A 23,257-nucleotide genomic window follows, 5' to 3' on the forward strand; every position below is an offset into this window, starting at 1 on the left:
AGGACAGGAAACAAACCCTCAAATATTTGAAACAATATTAACTGTAGTGCTAGGATAACTTTGCTGTACTGCTATAATTCTCACAAAGGTCATCTAAGTTGTGCCCTTCATCCGGTTTCTTTTTTTTTTTCCTTGTCTTTAACATTCAGCACTGATCCCCATCCAGTAACAGTTTACACCTTCTGTATAGGTTTCATATTAAAACCAGGACATCAAATAAATAAGCTTCCATTACAGCAACTGCCAGAGCTTTATCCAAGCATCCTCTTGGAGTGTTTGTTTTCTGGAATAAGTTGCACATAGGTTCTGCTATTCCTGTTTCAGGGTGTAAAAGCTGAGGAAGGAACTCCACTGTCTGAATCTTTTAGGACAGTTGAGGGATCTGCTGATCTGAAGCTATTTAAATCTATTTCAAGTACTTGAATACTAATAAAATAAGGAGAATAAAATAACTTAAAATAAACCTGTATTTCTAAAACCTAACTGTTTTGCAATCAAGATGTGCATTTGCTAAATAACTTTGGGTGAGTCCTGTAGGCTTAGACTCAGAGTGCATGTGTGCATTGCAAAAGTAAAGGTGAGTTAACCAATTTACTGTGTTTCCTTAGTTTCAAGAGGACTGAGTGTGCTGCCACCTTTGTCAGTTCTTCCTTTGTCATCTTCACAAAGACTGTACTGTTAAAACATTAGGGTTCTCGGTTAATTTTTTTTCCTTCAACCTTTTCTGTACTTCTGTTCCACCCTCTAATGATATTTAAGCACCTGGAAGCCTGAGCCTTTTCTGGTTAAAGTTCAAAAGTATCTGCAAGATCTCAGCTTTCTCCTAGCCTGTTGGCAACAGAGTCAGAAAACAAGGTTAACTAAATCACATTTCAACTTTATTATAAAATTATAAACCAAACTTCTGTACCAAAACTAGTAAGTTTAACCATAGTACCAAGAGGATTTAATAGAGAGTAACATGCCATTTCAAGTAAAATATTAACTTTTAAAATACTTAAACTATGTACAGTGTACATAAAGCACAAATATTTCCATTCACTTTATTAGTTCAGATCAGTATATACCTTTGGATTATAAATCCATTTCCTCCAGATTTATTTTAATTTTACTTTAAAAATAATTTAATCATATCCATAGTAGAGAATCCATTTTTGCAAGGGAAACAGTGTAGTCAGCAAAATGATCCTCCCTGGGAAAGCACATTTCAGACTAATGATGGCTATGTGCATCTCATTCTTAAAATTTCAGACACTGATCTGCAACTTGTTTATCTGCTGTAGAAAATAAGCCTACCCTCTACAAGTAAAAGTAGATCTGCCCACAGGGGGAATAATGTCCCCCCTGCAAGTCCCCCCCCCAGTCCTGAGTTTATTGAGAAGTATGTTGCCGTGCATTCTCACAGTGAATTTACTAATGATGCTGTTCCAAGCTTTCTAAGTGTATTCCTGTGAAATTCTTTAAGAGTAAAGACAGTAATTGCTTACATGCAAAATTATATTTTTAACATGATGCATTGAATTGTATCAGTACTCTGCTCGTGCTGGAAGCTGTTAAACCTTAAGCCAAAACTTAGAGAACAACCTGAATTGGGGAAAAGAGGTAAAATTCAGAAATTTTAGTTCAATGAACCTCATCAGCTATCCCTTCTTTATGGAGTTCAGAGGCACCTCAGTAGTGCAGAGGTTCTCCTAACTACCAAGTGACATGTGTTCATCTCAAGTGCTTTTTTTTATTCCCACTTGCAGAGTAGAGATCGTCTGCTTCCTGCCAGTTGCAGAGTTGCGCATTAAAGACTACCAAAGCTTAATTTGCTGTTACCTTACATTACTACTTATTGCAAAAGTAGATGGCTTTAGTGATCATTTTTGTAGTTACACACACTTCCATTACTGCAAAAGCTAGAAATGGACACTTTATTTATGCTGTTCCTCCCCTGACACCACATGCAGAGATTCAATTTGAACACTAAGTGATCACCACCCCATAAGGGGGAAAGCTAGGCAAGAAAACACCTGCAGCAGAAGTTACTCAGCTTCACCAAGGACTTGAGATGAGTATATAATCCCATGGTGGCTGAAAACTTAAGGCATCAAGATTCTGAAACTTAACAGTGTGTTACCAGCCAAATGGACTGCATACGTGCAGGCCACTGAGGGAAAAGATGTCAGTTATAATTTGGCTCTTGCAAGGCTTGCAAATTAACATGCTGTTCAGGAAGCAGCTGTATGAGTTTGTGATTGTCATGTACCAGATGAGAGAATCTCTTATCCACCCTCACAAGCGCAAAATAAATTGCTTTTGATAAGCAGTCTTAATGTAACAGGACTGTAAAATTGAGCAAAGAGGATAAGAGGGAAGCTGATTAGTAAACAGAAGCCTCTGCAATGATGATCATTATCTTCCCTGAATCAATAAGCTGAGCAAGAAGTGAAAGTTTGGCCTCTGCTTTCTTTCAAGTCTCTAGCTTTGACTCTCCACTCTAAAAAATTACCTGTACTTAAATATGATTGTAGCAACAGAATTCTTACTCTATGGCTCTATGTACTCTATGTACATTTTGCTCACTAAACCCTCTAAAAGACTCGAGCCTTACATTCTCAGCTCTTAATCACCTGAAGTCAGATCGGTTTTTAAATAATTACTGGTACATACTATGAAGTTAAAGGAACCAACAACAGTAAACTAGGAATCTCACTCTTGCTGGCATGTAAACAAACAAAAAGCCGCCACACAAGGTAAGGCTGTATGTTTTACAGAATCTCTTACTCCCTTTACAATTTTCAACAGTACGAAGCCTGTCTTCAAATAAAATAATACATTTCTCCAAAATCCCACTAGGCTAGAATTAAACTCATTCTAAATATGGAAAACAGAGGCAGTCTGCCTGTCCTGCAAGTATAAGTAGTTAAATTACAGAAAGAAAAAGCAAACCCAAAACAAGCCCAACAAAATTTTATTCTTTGATAATAAAGTCATCAGTGGGTGTGTAGCCTAAACATAACATGAGGGAAGCAGAATCAGAATTCAGTAGCAGCAAAACAAAAGAAAATGTCACTTATTGAGACCCCAGTCTACCTTGTTTATTATCCAGAGGAAATAAGCCTCAATCTGATCTTTGTGCTGGAAAGCCAAGCATTTATCTATCCTCAGCACTAGTGGATCAAGTTATTCTAGAACGTACGTTGTTAATTATTTCTGCCTCTGCTGCTGCCAATAAGCTCCAGGGAGTTCAGGCACTGTGGTGTAAAGCACTATAGTGGGAAGGGCATAGCCAAGCATGGCTGGATTAAGAGCAATTCTCCAGCTTCATCCTTTCCTCACCTTGCCTATAAACTTTCAGCTCCCTATGAGGTTCATATGCTAATCTCTGACCTAACTATCTGTAGCAATTTTGACCATTTCTCTAACAGCAGATGAGGCTTTAAGGCATCACCAGTCTTCCTTATAGACACTTAGGACTTAAAGACATGGACAGCTCGTATCACATACTGCCTGCATATGGGACACTCACTCATCCGCTTTCCGCACTTGGTGCAAGTTACCATGTGGCCACATTCTAGCAGGACACAGTCAATGGGTGAGTCCATGCAAATTTTGCAGAGGTTCTCCTCCGCACCAGGGAGCCCAGCACCACCTGAGTAAACAAAAGACCACAGTTTGCATGAGACAGACTTAAAGAAAGGCTGCTATGGTGTTAGAATAGGTATTTGATCATTGTGCTGTCTGTGATTTGAAAAAATTTCCCCTGAGCCTACACTTATGCAGGTGTATCTACTCCATCAACTGGCAAGGAGCAGAAAGCTCTAGTTTTTACTCAAATATTTTCTATATCATGAAAACAGTAGCACTGAGATTCTTAACCATGAGAAGAACAAGGCAACGGTAAGAATATCACTTACCAGTTTGATCGTCAGTGTCAGAAACTGGAACATAAGAGGAGAAAGTTGATTATTTGGTGAGAATAAGAGAAAAACATTTATTCAAGCTGTATTAATAAGCAGGAGATGAAAGCCTTGAAGGGAGGTGACTAAACTAAAACAGAAGTTCAAGCAGATTCTCTGATTAAGATAGTTCATTCGACTGGTAAGGGACTTTCTCTTTTACTGAGCATATATATCTAATACTTCACAAAGGTAAGCAACTACCTGAAGTGATTTGTCGATTTTATATGACAGTTTTGAATTTTACTCAGTGTAAGAGTAGTTCTAGGAAGTCATGCCCCTTGTGCCAATTTCTTTGGTTTTACACAATCACACCTGAGACACACAGAGGGGGTAACAGTGTTTAAAAAAAAATGATAAGTGGTGTCAAAAGCACAAAATACAATGAAAGGAGAATATAAGACTAAAGAGATTGTCTTCAACCTTTTAATATTTGTAGACAACAAACCTTGGAGAGATGTGTTTAAGAAAACAGCACTCCTTTAGATGATAAGAAACCTATCTTTGAAATCAGAAAATGTTAAAATGCACTAGGGCATTTTCCTGCATTCTTTGCCAGTTACCATGAGTCAAGCAGTGAGAGCTCACTCAAGTGCTTGCAATCATCTGGCTGTAGCCTCACATCAGCTGCTCTGTGGGTGCTGCAGTAGCCAGTGAGATCTGCCACAGCTGTGCAGAATCCCAAGATGAAGGGCACACAGTTCTTCTCATTTGTTGCTACCACAGAGAAGTCACTCTCCAGAGTTAACGTGATGCTCTCATGTTAAACAAGTACAAATAGCGATGAATATAGTTCAGCAACTTCCACTCTAACAGTGCATGGATGTGTATCAGAACTTGAAACACTCTAGTCATCTTCTCACTTGCAAGAAACAAATGTGGAGAAGTTCTATTCCCTTCTGCCACTGTCAGTAGAGAGGGAAAGCCTGGAAACCAGATACATGCTTGTTAAATTTCTTACCTAGATGTTGAAGGTCTTTCTCTTTATAAAGGCGAGTCACTCGCTCCAGCAGCTCCCACTTCTCACAGCAGCCTTTGTAGTTGACAAAATTGCGAGCAAGAATTTCCTTCAGCTGTCGCACAGTGAGCGCATCGATATCTCCAATGCTTGTCAGATCAGAAAGAGAAGCCCGCCGCCCCGGCACCAGGTTATCTTCTGAGTCAATAGACTGAAAGGGAACAAAGATGAAGTGATTCTTGCCCTCAATACCTAGCACTACAATTTAAATCAGCTTTCAACATGTGCACTAACAGGACTTTGTGTCTGGATGTACATATAAATTGGATTTCTGCATGAACCCTCCCATTTACCTGAAACAAGTCCTATGACGGAAATAAACCATTCCTACTATTATAAGGTCCAAGTGACACTAGCTCTTTCTGTATGTGGAGGACAAGAGAAGGCTAAAGAGGGGGGCTGGTTGGGTCTGCAGATGGATATAGTCTGAATTACAGTCTAGCCACCCATCTGTCTGCAGTAATGATTCTGCGGTGGCAAATACAGCCTAGAAAACCTGGAATTCCTTGTCATCTGTCTAACGCTAGGACACACAAACCTGTGTCTCCTCCTCTGCTGATGCTTCTGCTGCATTCTCAACTCCTGTCATATCGACTTGGCTTGGAGGTACATACCCATTTGCCTAAAAGAGGAAATAAAGCTTTCACCAACAGTATATATCTGTGTGTCCAGATGGAAATTAGCTTGATAGTTCAGCATAACTGCAAACACTGCCTGTTGGAATGAGGAACTGCAGCACCAGGTAAAAGTGAAGCACACTGGTGGGAGATGTTTCCTGTGTGGTGCTTACAAAAGCAAATAAAATTTTAAACAAGGTGTAAACTATTTGAAACTGAAGCGCCCTATCTGACCCTTTAAGGCCCCACTTTATTTAAACCCTGTAAAGTACTTGCACAATAAGCTCCCACATGATGCTCTTGTGAGGCTTACAAGGTCTGGAGGAAACCAGGAGGAAACCAAATCTATATTGACTTAAGATGGAGTTGCTGTAGAAAGAGAAGGGGCAGATGCTCTGAGCACTTAACAGAGCGAAAGGAACTGCAGTGTAATCCTAGCCAGGTCTCTCTCTGCAGCTATCATCCGCCTGTGTGGTTTCCCTACTGATAAAAGAAGGTAATGTTACCATATTGCTTAAAGGAGTGGTGACTTGTTAATACTTGCAAAGCAAAATAACAACAATAATGACGAAAGAGCCTGAACTGTAGCAGGATATCATGGGAGTCAAGAAAAGGAGCTGAAAGGCACCACAGGGAAGTAAGGGAGGATGGCAGAGCTGAACATGGAGTTAAAAATTGGGATGGTAATACCCAGAAATCTGTCAGAGAATAAAAAGGCCGTTCTAATCATATGTAAAAAATGTCCCCATCCCTCCACCAAAAAATGTTCTTTTTGTACTAGATCTATCCATCAAGGAAGGAGAAGGTACACTTTCAGAGCTCTGGCCCACGGAGAACTAAGTATGCCTATTAACTTAGTAATAGGACTGACTGCAGATGTTGAACATTGTGTAGACTTGCCATACCAAATAGGAGAAAGACAAACAAAGCAAAGTCAATAAAAAACAATTAAACTCAAATGCCCCTGACAGAGTTCAGCATATACTGAAGACTAACAACAAATTTGGGGTTTGACATCAATTGATCTAGGTGCAGAAGACACCAAAAACCTTGCTCATTCCCCAGTCCTCTTTCCCAGCAGTCTCAAATCCAAGATCACCTTAAAGCATGCTTGCTGTCTTGCATATGAATTAAAGAAAGATAACAACTGTCTCATCTAATACCTCCATACAATTGTCAGAAAGCTATTAACATCAATGGACAAGACAGGTCTGTGCACCAACACAGGTATCAAGTGCCAAATGAACCTTTAGTCACAGAAATGTCTAGTGTCAGTGGTAACTGTGAAGCAGACCACTGAAAAAAATCACGTTCCAGAGGAACTCAGAATAGTGATATTTTTCTCAAAGTAAGTGTCCAGTATATTCAGCCCTTCTCACCAAACTAAATTCTACTAGCACAGAAAGTGGGAATGGCCCATCAGAGTCAGTGCAGCAACAAGGCAGTGTAAAATAACTCATCTTACCTCCCTAATTGTTCTATAAGAAAGTGCAAGGTCCTCACTCCAAAATTTAAATAAACTGGAAAGAGCATGTGTAAAATGCAGCTGAGGTTTTTTGTCAGCTTTTCTACACAGAAGCCCTCCATGATTTTTAAGCAGGCATCTTTAATGTAAAACCTTTCTGGCATATTTCCTACTTGGAAAACCTCCCAGAATATCTTAGCAGTTAATCCAACAACAGGGATGAATGAGTATGCAAAAGATGCTTCTAGCTAGAGACTGTACCTGTGGATGTTCCTGAGCTAGTGAACTTGAGATGGGATCTGCAGACACTGGAGACGCATCATGTGAGGTAGAAGATGCTATGCTGGTCGGTGGGAGAATCACAAAGTCTTGCTGTCCAGAGGCACTGCTATTTAAAGGTGGTGTTTGTATCTGATCTTCCTGGGTAATTACAGGCTGTTGGCCAAGAATCAGAAATACCAGGTCCTCCTTTTCACGACACAACTCTGTGGAAATGTCACGGAGTGCCAAATAGTCTCGTAGATCCTTCACCTTCATCTTTATCAACTCTTCCCGCTGAAAAGCTGTGGCTCGGAAACGTTGACACAGATGGCAGAGAAGGGGACCACTTTCAGGCTGACTCGAGCAGGACATGCAAAAATTCTTTTTACAGTCCAAGCAGACGTGCTGGTAAAGAGAAGGGAACAGAATCAAACAGATGTGCCATGCCTTGAGACACAGGTGCACAATGACTGTAGTGCTCCATTAACATCTGGAAGCCAAAGTAGGTCGTAACCCATGTTAAAGCATAATCAAAACCTTCTAATGTATGAAAAAATGTCAAGTATGTTATGCATGCTCCTAGATGAGGAGATGGCTCAATCCCATGAACAGATCGCTAGATTCCTCACAGTTCTTAGGAAAGCACTACTTACACTCTAGTTACCCAGAATTAAAACTTACATTCTTAAACAATTCCCTCAAATGACATGAGCTTCCTGGAGCTTATTCTGGACCTGTTCACCCAGTTTAAGTCCAAAATGAAATCAAGAGATATCTATGAGGCAGCAGACTCTGTAAAGTAAATCACAGCTAGCTGTGCATTGCTTTATAAAGCAATGAAAAGCTGTTCTGTGCATTAAGAAAGCTCTAGCATTGGAGGGAACTACTTATAAACATTTCTCTATTTAATAAGTTTAATACTTTCTAAAAGCAACTCCCCATACCTTTTTTCTTTTCCTCCAATTTGCTGCAATCACTAAACGAAGCTCGATTTTCCACCATAAGAGGGAAAGGAAACAACAAGGTCTACAGTGTCAGACAGACTTCAAAGAATTCTAATTGTATTTATGCAGCAAAAATAGCCAGCTTATTTTAAAAATAATATGCACACTGTGTGCCAGTTAGGTGCGAGACAGAAAGTGTTGGAAGTTTTGGAAATATTAGGCCCCAGATGTTTAAAAAGCTTTTCAGATTAAGTTCGGTTGTTTAAGATCTATATTTTTATGCTGTTCTGATATCAACACTCAGGGCTTGATTTTCAGAAGTTCCAAGCACTCACAGTTCACGTTGACTTCTGTAGAAACTTGACTGTTCAACACTTTGGAAAGTCAAATTCTGCATTTTCCAATAGGAATAGCAGCAGAACAGCCACATTACGGACCCTTAAAAAAAAAAGTCCTGAGGGAGAAAAGAACTAGATTATTTCATTGCTGGTTAAAAATGCTAATTAACAGTCTTAGGGAAGACAATTTCTCTATGAAACAGGGAGATGCACAGGCAACCACCTACAGACTTTCATTCCCCTTCTTATCCAGGCAGCACGCATTATTTTTACCGTGAAACAGTCAGCTCTGGAATGACTCAGCAGGCGCAAATCTTTCTTTTGAGAGTACTATTCTGAAAGAATTTGTGCATATACGTTTGCTTGTCTCAGTAGGAACTGGAGCAAAACCAAAAAGGCATTTCAGAAAGACCAGTTAGTAACAGTAATCTTACGTCACTAGAGTTCTGGACTAGACTTTTTACCATTAATACTCTTTATTTCTACATCTGCTTGGACTAGAGAAATAGCTTTCCCCATTCTATTTGTGAGTTACCATAAATTTGCCCTTAGCATCCTGACCCTTTAGAACTACGCATGGAGAAATACACATGAAGACTTGGAGAAGCAACAAATACAAACAGTCTAACAAAAAAACTGTTTCATGAATTGCTTCTGGTGATCGAAGAACATTTTTAACTTCACAATTCAAAGAAGCAGATGTTTCTCATGTTCTGAAACATGTAAATATGCTATTTGCTTATAGGAGCTCCTTCTGACCCCTCTATAGCCTAGCAGCCCCCTTGCCCCGCACACCTCTTGCGGTTATAACTCACAGACTTCTGCTGTAGACCCTGTAATAGCCTCATACTGGGAGTTAGTGGAAAAGTCCTATACYGAAGCATTTTAGGATGAGAAAATTTCCACCACAAAGAGAATCTCTGGTCATGCAAACTTGAAGCCTCATCTCAAAATTCTTGTTTATTTGTGGGCTTGCCAAGTAAAAGCGACATTCATCAACCACAAACCACGACAGGAAGGGCAATCTCTACAGACCATCCAGTTTCAAGAAACTTTCCTCAACTGGGTCATTATAAAAAACATTAGTATTTGACTGACTTATTTTTGACCCTAAGATTTCTGGAGCAATTCAGTTAACTCAGAACCTTTCAGGGCAGAGACGTGCATGCGCATGTGTGCAGAGCAAGGGAGCGAGCGCTCCACAAAGGCATTCCTACCCAAATGATCATGGGTACGTTCAGGAGGCCACACCAGACTAATGGAAAATGACAACACTTTCCCCCTCTCAATCACCCATGCCCTTGACAGCAAAGCAATCAGAAGAAGTGGGGAAAAAATACATAGCTTTACTCTGGAGGAGAAAGAAAAAAAAAATTCCCCATGCTCCGAAGACTGCCAAATTGGCTCTAAAGGGAACGCACTGCACGGCCAAGAACCTTCTACCCAGAAAACCCCAGTTTGGAGTGCCTAAGTGTTTAGATAGCGCACAAGTGAGCACAGTGCAAGGGCTACATTAGTCAACATACTTTTTGCAAGCAATTAACAGCAATAACACATGAGTCTACCTTAGTTATCAAATGATACACTCAAGAAGCCAAAATAAAAACAAGCATGTCTCTTGCTTATCAGTTCACCACTAGGAGTTATCTTCAGAGAAAAAAAATCCCCCTGCCCGTATCGGAGCATCGGGTATTTAAACATGCACAGAAGCTGTTTGCTGCATCTGAGTATTAAGCCGCCTTCAAAGCTTTTGCTATATTTGTTGAACTCTGACCGAAAGGGATGCAGCTGAAGACAACATTCTCTGCAGAACAATTCATTTTAAACATTACTGTAAGTTAAAACCTGTTACTAAAAGGTCAGGCCACTTTTAAATGATACTTGCTATTTCTAATTGCTAGCACAATCACAGGGCAGTCAAACAAAAGTGCAATACTTTAACTCAGAAGTCGGTCCCGACCGTAGGCTGTCCCTGGTTGTTGCTCTGACAGCGAGTCTCCCAGAGATACCAGGACTGGGCTTTGATACACTTGGCTCTTCTCTGCGCGCAGGATAAAATGAAGAAATGCCAACAGTCAAGCCTTCACTACAGCTACTGTGGYTGGGTTGGGGTTTTTTGTTTTGGGTTGGTTTTTTTTAAATCTTATACTCTAGCTTGCCAGGAGCATTTTCTGTAAGTATGCAAAGAAAAGCATCTTCCCGAAAATGTCAGCCAATTTGAGGCACTGAAATCATAAAATGGGGGAGGAAAGAATAACAACCTGACATGTCCCCAAAATTGCCTGGCATAGCTTTCTAATGGAGGAGAGGGAAGTGAAGAATGCTTGTTTTAAATTAAAAGATTTTGTGGAACCCGTTTACTACAGAAAACCAAGGTCAAAAAAGTTAGCTAAGAGGAAGAAAACAAGAACACTCAGAGATTATTTCTGCTACCATGACTAATTTTATATCTTTTAAAGATGCTCCAACAGTTATTTAAAAGCACCTCATAAGTCCCTGTTCCATTCAAATGTCCCCTGTCCTACCCCTTTTAGCAAGTGCCATGTTGCATGAAAATTAAACTACAGCTATGATAAAAGGTCAAGTACCTAAGAAACCATCATTCCGCTTTCTTCTTTTTAAAGCAATCTAAGTTATTCATATGGTCTCCAATGTGGAAGGAATTCATTTTTACCTATTAAGTTTATACAAATATTCCAGTATAAATATTAACTGGACCCTACAGCTCAAAGGAACTGCCTCTCCTAGGATAAAATGCAGAGTTTTTCTGCTCTCGTTGCAGCAAAGTGAGATTTCACATGCCTCTCGGTCTACATCAACGGAATTAAATTAAAGAATTAAAATGGCTTCCAACCTGTCAGTGTTTTATAAGTGAGTTATATATACAACCCTTGATCTCAAATCCTGTTCTGGAGACCAAGGACTGATGGATGGGCTCTAGCAGACCTTGCTGCAGCTATTTAAACTTTACCACCAGTAGTCCTCCAGTCCCAGAGGGAATGGCTCAGTAGCTGTGGTGGCAGAAGGGAACATGAGCCTGTGTTTAGGAGCCCCCCTTCCCAGTACAGCAGATAAATCTCAGCCTCATTTTCATTGATAGTCCGCACTGAATGGAAGCAGCTGAGACACAAGCACACATTGTATTCTGCCGTCCCATTTACAGAGACGGTCAACTCCAGCAGGAAAACAGGGAAGCCTGCTGGTGGCAGAAATATCTTAAACAGCTACCACAGATCCACTACAATGTGCGCATCAGAGCTTTACCTTGCATGCATAGATCCATGTGTTTTTCACACATCTGGAAAGGTACTGATGAGTGGTATACAAGACACTGCTTTGATGACAGCTGCTATTAGAAGGTGTATTTTAGAAGATACCAGGACCAATAGGACCACGGTTCTAGCACTGATACTGTATAACCCATATGCAACGGTGGCCTCCTTTACTGCCTGAATGTTTTTCATTTCAAAAGTTAACACTGGTTTCAGAATTAATCTTTTTCAAAGTGTTTGCAAAGACACATTACATTAATGGGGACAGTGTTAAGACAATATTACCCACAGTCACGGGCAGTGGCATGCACCATTCACAGCTGACCCAGAATCTGCCTAATGCCAGAAAAAGTCTAAGCATACTTATGCACCCAAACCACTAAGGGGACATAAAACCCAAAAATCAGTTACCAAAGTTTAAGTTTGCAGTGATTCCTGGAGCAATAACATTTCTCAGTGCAAAAGTCAAACATCCCTGTTGCTTCTGTGAGCGGAAAGCAACAGTTGTACCAAGACTTACCCTTTCTCAGATAATATGCGCCAGCATGCTTGAATGAAAAGGGGAGACAAAACAAAAAAAGACCAGTTTATGAATTTCCCTATCTAATCTAAAAGCACAATGGCCAGAACTCACCATAATTTTTTATAAGTTTTCACATTTACTGCCAGCTTTATAGCTTTTTCAAAACAGAATCATAAAAAGATACCCTAACAGAGCTTTTTAAAAGATTCATTTCTCCAGATCAAATGCTTCTATTCTTCATTCATTAGCTTCACTTTAGTAGCATGCTATATGGATCAGACACTTACTAAGCAGCAGAGTTTGGACTCTAACCAGCTTTCTTCACTAAAACACATTTCAGAAAGCATTATGGGAACCTCCATGTTTAAATAATTTCCCAGCCAGGGTTTGCTGTCTAATTAAAAACCTCATGGCAACAATCATTTTGGCAACTATATGCTCAAAAATGAAGTTTACAAACAAGATAAAATGGGTTTAGTCTTTTTCTGTTTTTTTTTTTTTCTTTCTTTTTTTGGCACAGAGCTTCGGCAATTCAACCCCCCATCCCATAACCTTACATGGCTTTTTAGCCTGAAGAGCAATAGCTTGGATATAAAAATATATGCACATCTTTCACTGAAAGCACAAACAGAATTATTGTCACTACTATTTTTTTCTTTTTTAAGGACATTAGCCTTTTTAAAATAACAAATTAAAAACTAATGTTCAAGTTAACGTTCCTTTAAGTGATTACAAGCAGCTTGGCATTCTTCTTTCAGGGCCTGGGAAAGCCAAGTCTACTGAAGGTTAACTACCACATTTCCAGCTATCTTAAATTATGTCTGCTAATTGCAAAAGAATGACTAAATATATAGACACAAAGACAAGCTGTCTGTTTCCATATGATACATCCTCAAATCTAAGGCCTCTAATGGGCATGTGTTTCTCTTCAAATTGGCCTTCAGTAATTAAGTGGGAGCCAGACAGCGCACAGCAGTCGAACTGAGCGCTCCCCCAAGTCAGCAGCCGCAGGACGGAGAGCTCCAACCCACCTTCCTGGCGGGACTGCCGAAGTGCACCCCACACGCCTTGCAGCTCTGCTCGGAYGCCGTGGGAGACGGGTAGGAGCTGTAACCGGGGTTGGAATAGGCTTGGGCTCGGGCTCCCTGCTGCGGCTGGGGCTGCATCTCCTCCGGTGAGCCATCCAGACAAAACCAGTTACAACAGCTTGCCCACATAGTAACTGAGAGAAAGAAAAGGAAAAGATAGGTTACAAATGACACGGGAAACAACCTGCCAGCTACAGTGAGAACAAGGCGTAAAATGAATATTTAAATTTCCCACCATCGACTCATTCCTGACGGTGTGTGGTAAGTTTTGATCTTTCCCCTAACTTACAAGTATACACAAAAAACATGCACCCAGGACAACACAATAAACCTTTGGTGAGAAAGGACAAATAAAGTTTCAGGATTGTTATTACTGGAATTCTTAGAGTTAAGAGATCCCAGCAAAGGTAAGATTAAATTTATATTCCAGTCAGCTGTATGAGACTCTATGACCAAGTTTGCTGTAATAGACTGTCACCATTCCATATAAATCATAATACACAGTTTTTGGTGGATCAGGCAAGATAACAAGCTCAAATTGTGTCTCATACATCTTACTTAAATAAAATCAACAGCAAGATCACAGATGGGTATTCTTCAATTTTATTCCAAATCCCTCTATAAAGTCAAAGCTACAGGTCTATAAACACAAACAAGACAAGGACAGTGGTGCCACTCCTGATTCAACATGCCAGTTTTCAACTGAATTTGCAGCAGTAGAAGGCTAAACCACCACACAGCAAGCGTTACTAACTTAAGAAAAATCAAATATTAACTTCCACTAACTTCTTTGGGTAAACAACTGCATATGATAAAAAAATAATTCCTTGTTTATTTTCTTGCAAAACAAATAAGGATATATATGCTTACCTAAAATCCTAACGACCCAGCATGAAATGCACAGTTTTGCAATCTTCTAAGACCACCCATGCAAAAATATTCCAGAATAACACAGTGCTATAAACTTGCGCTTGGGAGTTTACAAAGAAATCTGAATTCATCTGGGCATTCAGTTTCTAGAGCGTACACCACGTGTCATCACTTACTGGTAAACAGAACACAAACTGCCTTCTCTGCACTTCTGCATTCACATTGCTGTTCCTGCTCTATGTTTCCTTTACGTCTTAAAAGTCAGCTCCATCACTGACAGTGTTCAGCAACTGCTCAGTTTTCTAAACTTCTGGAATTAAAGTATCTTGCTCAGCTGTACAGGCGCTTCAGTTCTTTCCCTCAGTAAGTGCTGCCATTGCAAAATCTAGATTCCCAAGGGAAGGGACTGGTATGAGTCCTAAAGGTTAGGTGACCTTAATAATATACTAACGTACTGGGTTTTTTAAAAAAGCTGTGTTCAGTTAACTCTGTTGGGTTGATGAACTTAAACTGGGAAGCTTTCGTAGTTTGGTGCTGTTCCAGTATCTGTAGCTTTAGTGGCATCTTTAATCCTCTCAAAGTCTAGCTGAATTTGGCCTGTCAACGCTCCTGCTTCACTGCAGCGGACACAGGCTTTTCAAAAGCCACAATGACGAGCTTACCAACGAGCGCTGCCCTGCAGCCTCGGCAGATTGTAATGTTTAAGTGAAAATCTACAGATTCACGACAGATAAACAATTTGCAGTGTAACTGATGTTCACCGTGCAGTAGTGTAACTGGCCCTTAGAGCAGCAACGAGATCTCTAGTAACAGGGTACCAACAGGCCCATTCCCCCACCGCTACTTGTGGGCAGCTGCTGCACTCCAGCATTTTGCTCGAAGGAGAAAAAGGAGCCCCAGGAGGGAGCCAGAAGGAGGGGGGGACCAAAGGCACAGACGGCACAGAACAAGGCACAAGACCATTATTATGGATAGCTTGTGACATCAAAATTGTCAAGCACTGATACCATCAAACACCGAAAATCCCAGCGCTGAAGTCGTCCCAGTACATTCTCCACCCCTACTGCCCAGGCACCAAGTGCGGACACAAAATTTTGTAGGTGCCTTGACCATCGTCCTCCCGCATCATTTGGAGCTGTTCTCAGACATAACAAGCAAGCTGCTGGGCTTCTCCCCAACGGTTTTAGATAGCAAACTACCTTGGCAGAAACGTCTACACTCTGCACGGAAAACACTTAGGATAGTCACCACGTAACAAAGCAGCAAAGCCCTTTAGGCCACTAAGAACTTTGATTTGTGTTACATCTCTGTGTACAAAAGCTGGTCTCAGAAGATTATAAGCTTAAACCTAGTTATTATTTATAACCATAAATAAGAATCAATAAAACCAGTGCAAGCTCTTCCTGACACACAGGGATCTGAAGCCTGAAAGTATTAATGGCATAGCTGCAGTGTCTTAGTCTCACATTTAATTTCACGTGGCACAGTACTCCCCCTGCGAAAGGAGAGGCAATTGCCATTTGATAAATACATAGAAAGCAGCGTTCCATGTCACCGAAATAACACATCAGTCACTTGTACTTGCTCTGTACTGCAATCGAAGCACATACTGTAGATCTCATACGTAAACAATTACTCTTCTTTCTGCACATTAATTCTTAAGCAATTAATCTCCCTCAGAAGTTAACGCGTCTATTGCAAAAATAACTGTATTTCATTTCAAACCACGCTGTTTGGAGGCTTCATTTGTTCCTAGGAACTGCAAGCCTAAACAACGCAAGACCTCGGCAGAGTGAAGCAAGCATTCAGAGCCTCCGCAGGAGGGGAAAACTGCRTCCGCACCAAGCGCTCTTCCTGTTTCAAGGACTCCTGCAAGCTGAAGGCCACCCACGATAACAGAATACACAAACGCTACAGCCTGCCCCCAAACCTTGTTTTCCTGAGAAGACAGCCTGCTAATTCTCTCTGAAACATTGCAGCATGTCAAACACTGGGAAGAAAAACACGAGGGAGTGCCCAAACCAGGATAAAGTAAGATGGAACTCGGCATTCATCTTAAATTCTGTTCTTGTGTCACCGCTAGGAAAATATAAGGTTGACAAAAGGCTCAGATGCTGTTTCAGAAGAACATTAATCCTGCTCATCTAAGAAAGTATAGAAGGGAAACTTCCATAAACAAACAATAACTAGGGCTGTCCTCTGAGCTGTAAAGTTTTTCCAAAAATACCTTCCACCTTTAAGAGAAAGGAGCACACASAAACATGACAGCCATGCACAACATGGGTATGGTACTTCAGCCTCTATTAATATATACCAGGGTTTAATTAGTTTAAGGGCCTCTGCATTCAAAGTTATACTAGTTTAAGTCAGAGCTTGTCTACATGCAGGATTTACATTGACAAAGAAAAAAATTGCCTTGTGCTGAAGTTTGGTAGCCACACAGAAGTGGACTGCTGTTGCTTTGTCACCAGTCAGCGTCCGGGGAGGCTGGCAGGTTCCTCCCGAGCAGTGTCCTGCACCGTGAGCAGCCATCCCACGCTCCTGTTGTGTCACCGTCGGCCCTTCCACAAACTGGGATTCTCCTCAAGGTGCGCCGTGAGATGTCTGCGGTACACAGCCTGAGACCACCACGCTGCCGGCGCGGGCAGCCTCTTCTTGCATTCCTGATTGCAAAAGGAGGAGCTCACAAATGTTTCCGCTTAGGCACAGAAAGTGCCCGCCACACTCTGCGTTGAGGAGCCAACGCCACCCCAACTTATTTTGTAGGTATCAGTTGCTGCTTGCAAATTCCCAGTGGACCACAATGGATGAAAAACAACTGTTCTGCTGATAGTTGGAACAATGCCGTGGCTGATGCGTAGGAGCTTAAAATGCTGCCACCAGTTGGCTGAAGCTTTGCTAACTGGCTGCCATATTACCAAGCAGACTTGACTGAGGCTTAAGATGCTGCTAAAACTTCTCTTTATCTGCCTACAGCTGCTCTAAGAAGAAAACAAGAAATTCAGACAAGATTCGGCAGCTGCTTCAAGGCAGATTTTTCCTTTGTTCTGAAGAGCATCTTTCAGAGACCTGAGGAAATAAGCACTGCTGGCGGGAAAGGGCTGGTAGCGGCGGCAGAATTTCAGGGTGAAATTTCAAATAGCAATTTCCTAGATCTCTCGATAATGCTTGCTACAGCCCAACTATTCCCTGATTTGTTTCGTCATCCATTCAGAGGGATGTGGTTAGCACTGTCCAGAAACTGGTAATTTCTGCTAAGCAATATTTCGGACGGATAAGTTATCGCTACTGATGCGGCAGAGTTTGAGTATCCCAATCAAAAAGTACTGCCCCATGTAAAGCCTGCCAGTCCTTGGAGAGGAATGGCTGTTTTGCACATAGGGAGTTCCCCAATTACAGCGTAGTGACAGATTAACACCCTGCTTCAGAATTTACCAATGGAAAGAGCTGCTTCTTTGCTGTGCTCCAGGGCTTGGTGAACCCTTACAGTTACCTGACCAATATTAACATGTTGGTCTGGAAAAGTTAATGATGCCATAATTTTCAGGAATTCTCAAACATCATCTTGAATAAGAGATGTTGATTTGCTGGCATGACTAACGTTACAGGCATTACTGATATCAGCATTCTTCATTATTTTTGGACATCATGCTCATACTAGCCAGTGGGAACTAACCAAGTAGCTGCAGGATGACAGTAGAGCATGTTTTGGGGAAACTGAAAGCTATATGGCAGACGCTCAACAGATGACTTCTGGCAGCCAAACAATATCTGCCCTAAACCATGACCACGTACTGCGCTTGGAGCATCTGCAACAGCAAAGGGAGGGGGAACATTACCAAGGGTGGAGACGCAAGAAGATCAGAGACATCATATTCTGGACCTGCAAACACATCCACCCACCTGGCAATCATCACATTGGGCTTGTCATTAGAGGGGTGGGGAGGTGTGAGATAGTTTTATTTTCTTTAAGTTTCTTTAAGGAAAGGCCAGAAGACATCCAATAAATATTGGAGGCAGCACTGAGTTGCTTGTTATGGTCTGCGGGCACGGCAGTGCTAGCACACATGCTCGGCAGGATTGTGTTTTCTGCAATATGGAGCTGTGACTGCTGTAACTCTTTTCATTGATTTTTAAACAGAAGAGTGAATTTCACTTCTCCAGCTGTTCATTAACATGCTCTATACATTACCATTAGTTTTGTACAAACTTGCAAGCACGATTTCATTCTGGAAGAAATATCAGCGATGTCAAAGTTTTCTCCCCCCTACACTGTTGGAGAGAATATTCATAATGCAGGCCTGGGTTTTTATACTTTGTTTCATTTAAAAATGTTTTTGAACTCAGGCTCTTGCTATAGATGAAACATTTAAATGCCATGACCAGAGACCACGGTCTATATATACAGGATTTACTATACATGCTTTGTTTATTTCTGTCAAAGGATAAGCTTCGGCATGTATAGTAAAACTTTGGGTTACATTTGAAAATTAAAAAATATATATATTTTCCTAAAGGAGCAAACAATAAGGAACCAAAGCAAGGGAAAGACATTTCTCATAATCTTTGAGCTTTTGGCTTAATGTAACAAAGCTGTCAGTGACTGCACCTGGCCTCCCCTTTTGATGACTGCTGAGGAATTTGGGGGGCTGCAATGCCAAAGCTCCAAGGACAAACTTGAATTAAAGGGATCAAAAGCAACTGAGCTCCCATGGGCAGCTGATTTTGCTCCCACATGAAGAGAACCCAAAGCAACAAGCATTCCAACTCCTACTGAGAGTTCTTCAGACACTGGAAGGCCAGGGCTGCTGACCCTTGAGGCTACTGCAAATGAAGAAGGGTGCCAAAAAGGGAGGGAGATGCAAGACAAATAGCAGCTTTGCTAGGGCATGCTTTCCAACAATAACGTTTGTTCATTATCTCCAACAGCTGCCCCTGCACCTCCTAATTCAGAAGAGGACTCTGCTCACCACACTGAGCTTCTTTTCTGTTAGCTCCCAGAACCACCAAGCCCCTCGTTGTTTCACTAGTCGCTAAGAAGCCATCCTTCACGACTACATTCTCCCCACCTTTCAGAAATCCCCTAGGATCCAGAATTGCCTTCTCCTGTTTCTCAGAGGTTTCCATGAGATTACTGTCTCTCCTYCTTCTCTCCCCACCTTCTCTTCATTCTTTGCTGCATACAAGGTAACTGCTGAGCTGCAGGATGTCTACGTGCTTCAAGTATAGGCACTATCCAACAATATCCATATATAACAATAACCATCTCCAAGCTGTTCTCCATTGTTTGGCCTCCACAACAGCAAAGTCATATTCATTTGTAAGACACCATTCTCACAAGAACTCAACAAGATAGGGACCAACATTTTTCACAAAAGCAGTACTTTCTGCCATTTTAGTAGCTAGAACACCGAAATCTATTCAAGAAGCCAGGATAGGACAGTATGGTTTTAAAATATTCACATCTGGCTACAGCACTTTTTGCATGTATTATTCCATGCTGCATCCCCTGCAAAAATCATCAGATCTCATTTTCATGAATGCTGTTTTGCAATGACTTAAGTATTTAAACAGTTATCCATCCTGGTGCCTCATTAACACCATTATATTGTTGTCTACTGTTACAATTTACCTTTTTTTTTTTTTTTTTTTTTTTTTTTTTTTCTTTCTTTTTCCTTCTTTCCCTCAAAAGGCAAATCTGCACTGATAAGAAATGCCTTGCTAAAATTAGTTCCACTAATAGCCCAGCACTTACGAACTGAATTCATTGCTTGGTCAAAATTTACTATTTACTTGATAACAGCGCTATATAATTTGAGTGGATTGTTCTATTTATGTATTAAGTATTATTTTATGAGCCTGTGTCACAGGCACACAGATCTGAATTACGCTAAATGGAGTGGGAGAAACTGTATGTTGTGACAGGTGGAAAAGTCAGCAAACAAGCCAAAAACAGAAGGCACAAGGGAAGGAGGCAGGTTGTCAGTCTGAACATGACGCTTGCAGAGGTGGTGCCTTAACTAGTATGAAGCAGAAGAAAATGAAGAGTGGGGACCAGCCCTGGCTGGCTGTTGTGAGGCATGCAGATCTCATTCACTAGCATACAGCTGCTAGTTTGAACACGTTAGATTTTTACTCATAAATTAAAAAAAATAAGTGTATTTATCAGCAAAGGTTACTAGTTCACATGTGCACAAGGTGACATCATGCCCATTTTACAAAAACACATAAATAAGTATCAAAGTATCAGGTCTATATTACAGCTAGAGACATGAGGGTTCAAGGGAAAGAAAGAAAATTTTGTTTGAGGAGGGAGGAGACACTTCGTCTTCTACTTTGTTCTATGCCTTCAAAATACCTAGAGATTTCACATCTAAATATGCAATAGAACAATTTTCATGAACACAAATACACAATTGCTCACCAGTCTGAGCAGCAACTTTGATGTTTCTACAAGTTTCCAGGAGAGAGGCTGGCCAGCTAGAAAGGTAGAGGACAGGGCATTCGAGTCTGTGCCGAGTTTGGTCAGAACTGGGTGGGCAGGGTAGTTTCTGTGGCGTCTTGGTCAGGCTTCTGTGCATCAAAGAGCTGGAGGCTGCCAGGCACAGCTGGGCTAGCAGCTGGCAGCCGAGCAGCACATCTGTATCCTCACATCCACTGGCTGCTTCTGCTGGAAACGGCAGACCRACGTTGGCACCCCATGCCCGTACGCTGTCTAGACGTTCACCGTCAGATGCGGATGGCTCATGGCTGGTGGTTTAGCTTGTGCTTTCTGTGTACCCATCTTCAGGTCCTGTTTAATACAGCATTACGCAGCTGCCTCTGTGCTTCACCACTTCAGCAACTCCTTCAAAAGCCTCTAAAAGCAGGCTCCAGGCATCTCGGACAGCAGAAGWCACAGCACATCACGATGCATCCAGCCAGGAGCCGGATAAGGGAGTGTGGCACACAACTGGATTGAAGAGCGTGCGTGCTCACTAGGTGCGCTGCTCCTCGCAGCATGCAAGCCCAAAGGAAGAGAATTTGGCCGCGCACCAGCATTTTAATCAAGGAAGTGACATCCATTTACCACGGAGCAGAAAGTAAACAGCACAGCCAGTTGGGGCAGGGTGCAAAGCAGCGCAGGGAAAAGCTGGAGCGAGGCCAGAACAGTTCGGAACAGAGACAACCACACACAACTTCACTGAAACGCGACATGCTATCATGTTAAATTATTGCTGATTCCAAGAGAAGTAAAAATACCACAGTAATTCCCCTAGTTATATTGTACCGTCATGCAAACAAAGACCCTTCTATACTGCTATAACTGTTTTACAATGGAATAAACCAACTGCATGGTAAGCCCTAAGACAGACTGCTTAAAAGAGAGGAAAATTAAGAATTTATTATCAATTAAATAACTGGGGAAAAAAAATGCAAGGAGTACTCTAAGATCATTTTACAGCTTTCTCAGTGTTTATCAGCATGCTAAGTTACAAGTAATCTGCAGGCTGGCTGCTTTCTGGAGCTGATGCTAATGGGCAGTTTGTTAGAAGATGTAACAGAAGATCCTCAGTGAAAGCACCTATGCTCAGTGAATCCCCCAGTACCGGACAAGCACAAGGGATCCAAGCTTGAAGCACCTCTTTGAAACTGGAGGTCTGCAATTTTCATTTTAAAATTGAGAAAGTGCTTTTATAGAGCTGTGTGATTTATGCAGCATTGCACGGGAAGTTAATTCCCAGGTCAGAAGCAAACTCTCACTTGACTCCCTTGCACCTGAATTGCAAACTCAATGCTCACACACCTTCTTCCACCTATTTAGCACTGGGAAACAATTTGCTTTTACTCACTTCAACAGAAGGAACTTGGAAATCCTGTTTTGTTTTAAAAGGAACTGGGCACCTGGGGTGTATACTATTTCAGTATAAACTGTTTATTTTGACCCAAAATTGCACTTTAGCTATTGAGAAATATTTAGATAAAAAGTTCTTCTTGCTATTGTAATTAGGTCTCTAGACATCTGCCAGGATGGAAATTCTACCAAAATCTGCTTTTTCCTTTGCAACACAGTGATGTTCTTTCAGCAAGTTAACAGACAATATGAAAAACCCTAGTGGTTAATGAAATCATGTGACTAGTTTTAGACAATTGTTTATCTTACCCAGTCTATCTCAATTCCTTAGTCCCATACCTCTCCCTTCCTCTCTCCTGCTATGCTGAAAACCAAAAAATCTGGAGCACTCTCTCACCCTAGTACGTCACATTCATCACCAAGACAAAATTGAGTCAGCTGTAATATATAGCATAAACCAAGTTAGTAAGAAAGACAACTCTGGAGAAGTAGGATACCAAAGTACTTAATTTTGTTACCATTCCCACCCTCCTAGCACCCTTGGCAGGTGTACGCGTGTCTCTCTCCTCTTTGTCCCCCAAACAAAACCAACAGTAAAAGTGGAAGCTCTCTGTCAAAAGTTTTGCAAACAACAGTCCAGGAATCCTAGATTATTACATACCATTTCAACCACTGCTTTTCATTATGGGAAAAAGGCTGATGCTGGCTTGCTCTGAAATATTTTCGTTGTTCATTCACATCATTGCAGTCATACTTGGAATTAGTTTCAGCCAGCTGATTTTTTTTTCAAGCAGTGGGTAGCTGCTAAAATTATAATTACAGTATATAGCAATAAATCACTAAAAGAAAACCTGAAAATTTAAATAACTGCATTGCCTCCCTAATCCAGCTCCATTCAAGGGCGGTCCTCATTCCATACTCTCCAGACATCACCTCAAATCCCACCTAACCCACTCTTCTGTGGCAGTCATGTGGCAATAACTGGGTGAGGCTAGTTGGATCTGTGCCCACCTGAAAGCCAGAAATGGTCTCCAAAGGCATAGCTAGATCTTCTCAGGGAGTCTTCCTCCTCACACCACAAAC

The 23,257-nt window shown here is 41.3% G+C and overlaps 1 protein-coding gene across 3 annotated transcripts in view; it reads right to left on the reverse strand.

Moving 5' to 3' along the window:
* Nucleotides 1-856: 856 nt before the first annotated feature.
* Nucleotides 857-23,257, reverse strand: part of RFFL (ring finger and FYVE like domain containing E3 ubiquitin protein ligase) — a 29,763-nt gene continuing 7,362 nt past the window's right edge. Inside the window, exons 1-7 of one of the 3 annotated variants that reach the window (XM_026063740.1) lie at nucleotides 20,765-23,027; nucleotides 13,414-13,604; nucleotides 7,306-7,710; nucleotides 5,501-5,584; nucleotides 4,906-5,113; nucleotides 3,903-3,926; nucleotides 857-3,637 (exon numbers count right to left, since the gene is read on the reverse strand). In XM_026063740.1, the coding sequence (XP_025919525.1) occupies nucleotides 3,456-3,637; nucleotides 3,903-3,926; nucleotides 4,906-5,113; nucleotides 5,501-5,584; nucleotides 7,306-7,710; nucleotides 13,414-13,604; nucleotides 20,765-20,921 (1,251 nt within the window). In that variant the 5' untranslated portion in view covers nucleotides 20,922-23,027 and the 3' untranslated portion in view covers nucleotides 857-3,455. Of the gene's footprint in view, nucleotides 3,638-3,902; nucleotides 3,927-4,905; nucleotides 5,114-5,500; nucleotides 5,585-7,305; nucleotides 7,711-13,413; nucleotides 13,605-20,764; nucleotides 23,030-23,257 lie in introns of those variants that run through there. The other 2 variants (XM_026063742.1, XM_026063741.1) reach the window with 2 other exon arrangements.

The sequence above is a fragment of the Apteryx rowi genome, unplaced genomic scaffold (genome assembly GCF_003343035.1).
Source record: "Apteryx rowi isolate R43461 unplaced genomic scaffold, aptRow1 scaffold_20, whole genome shotgun sequence".
Lineage (NCBI taxonomy): Eukaryota > Metazoa > Chordata > Aves > Apterygiformes > Apterygidae > Apteryx > Apteryx rowi.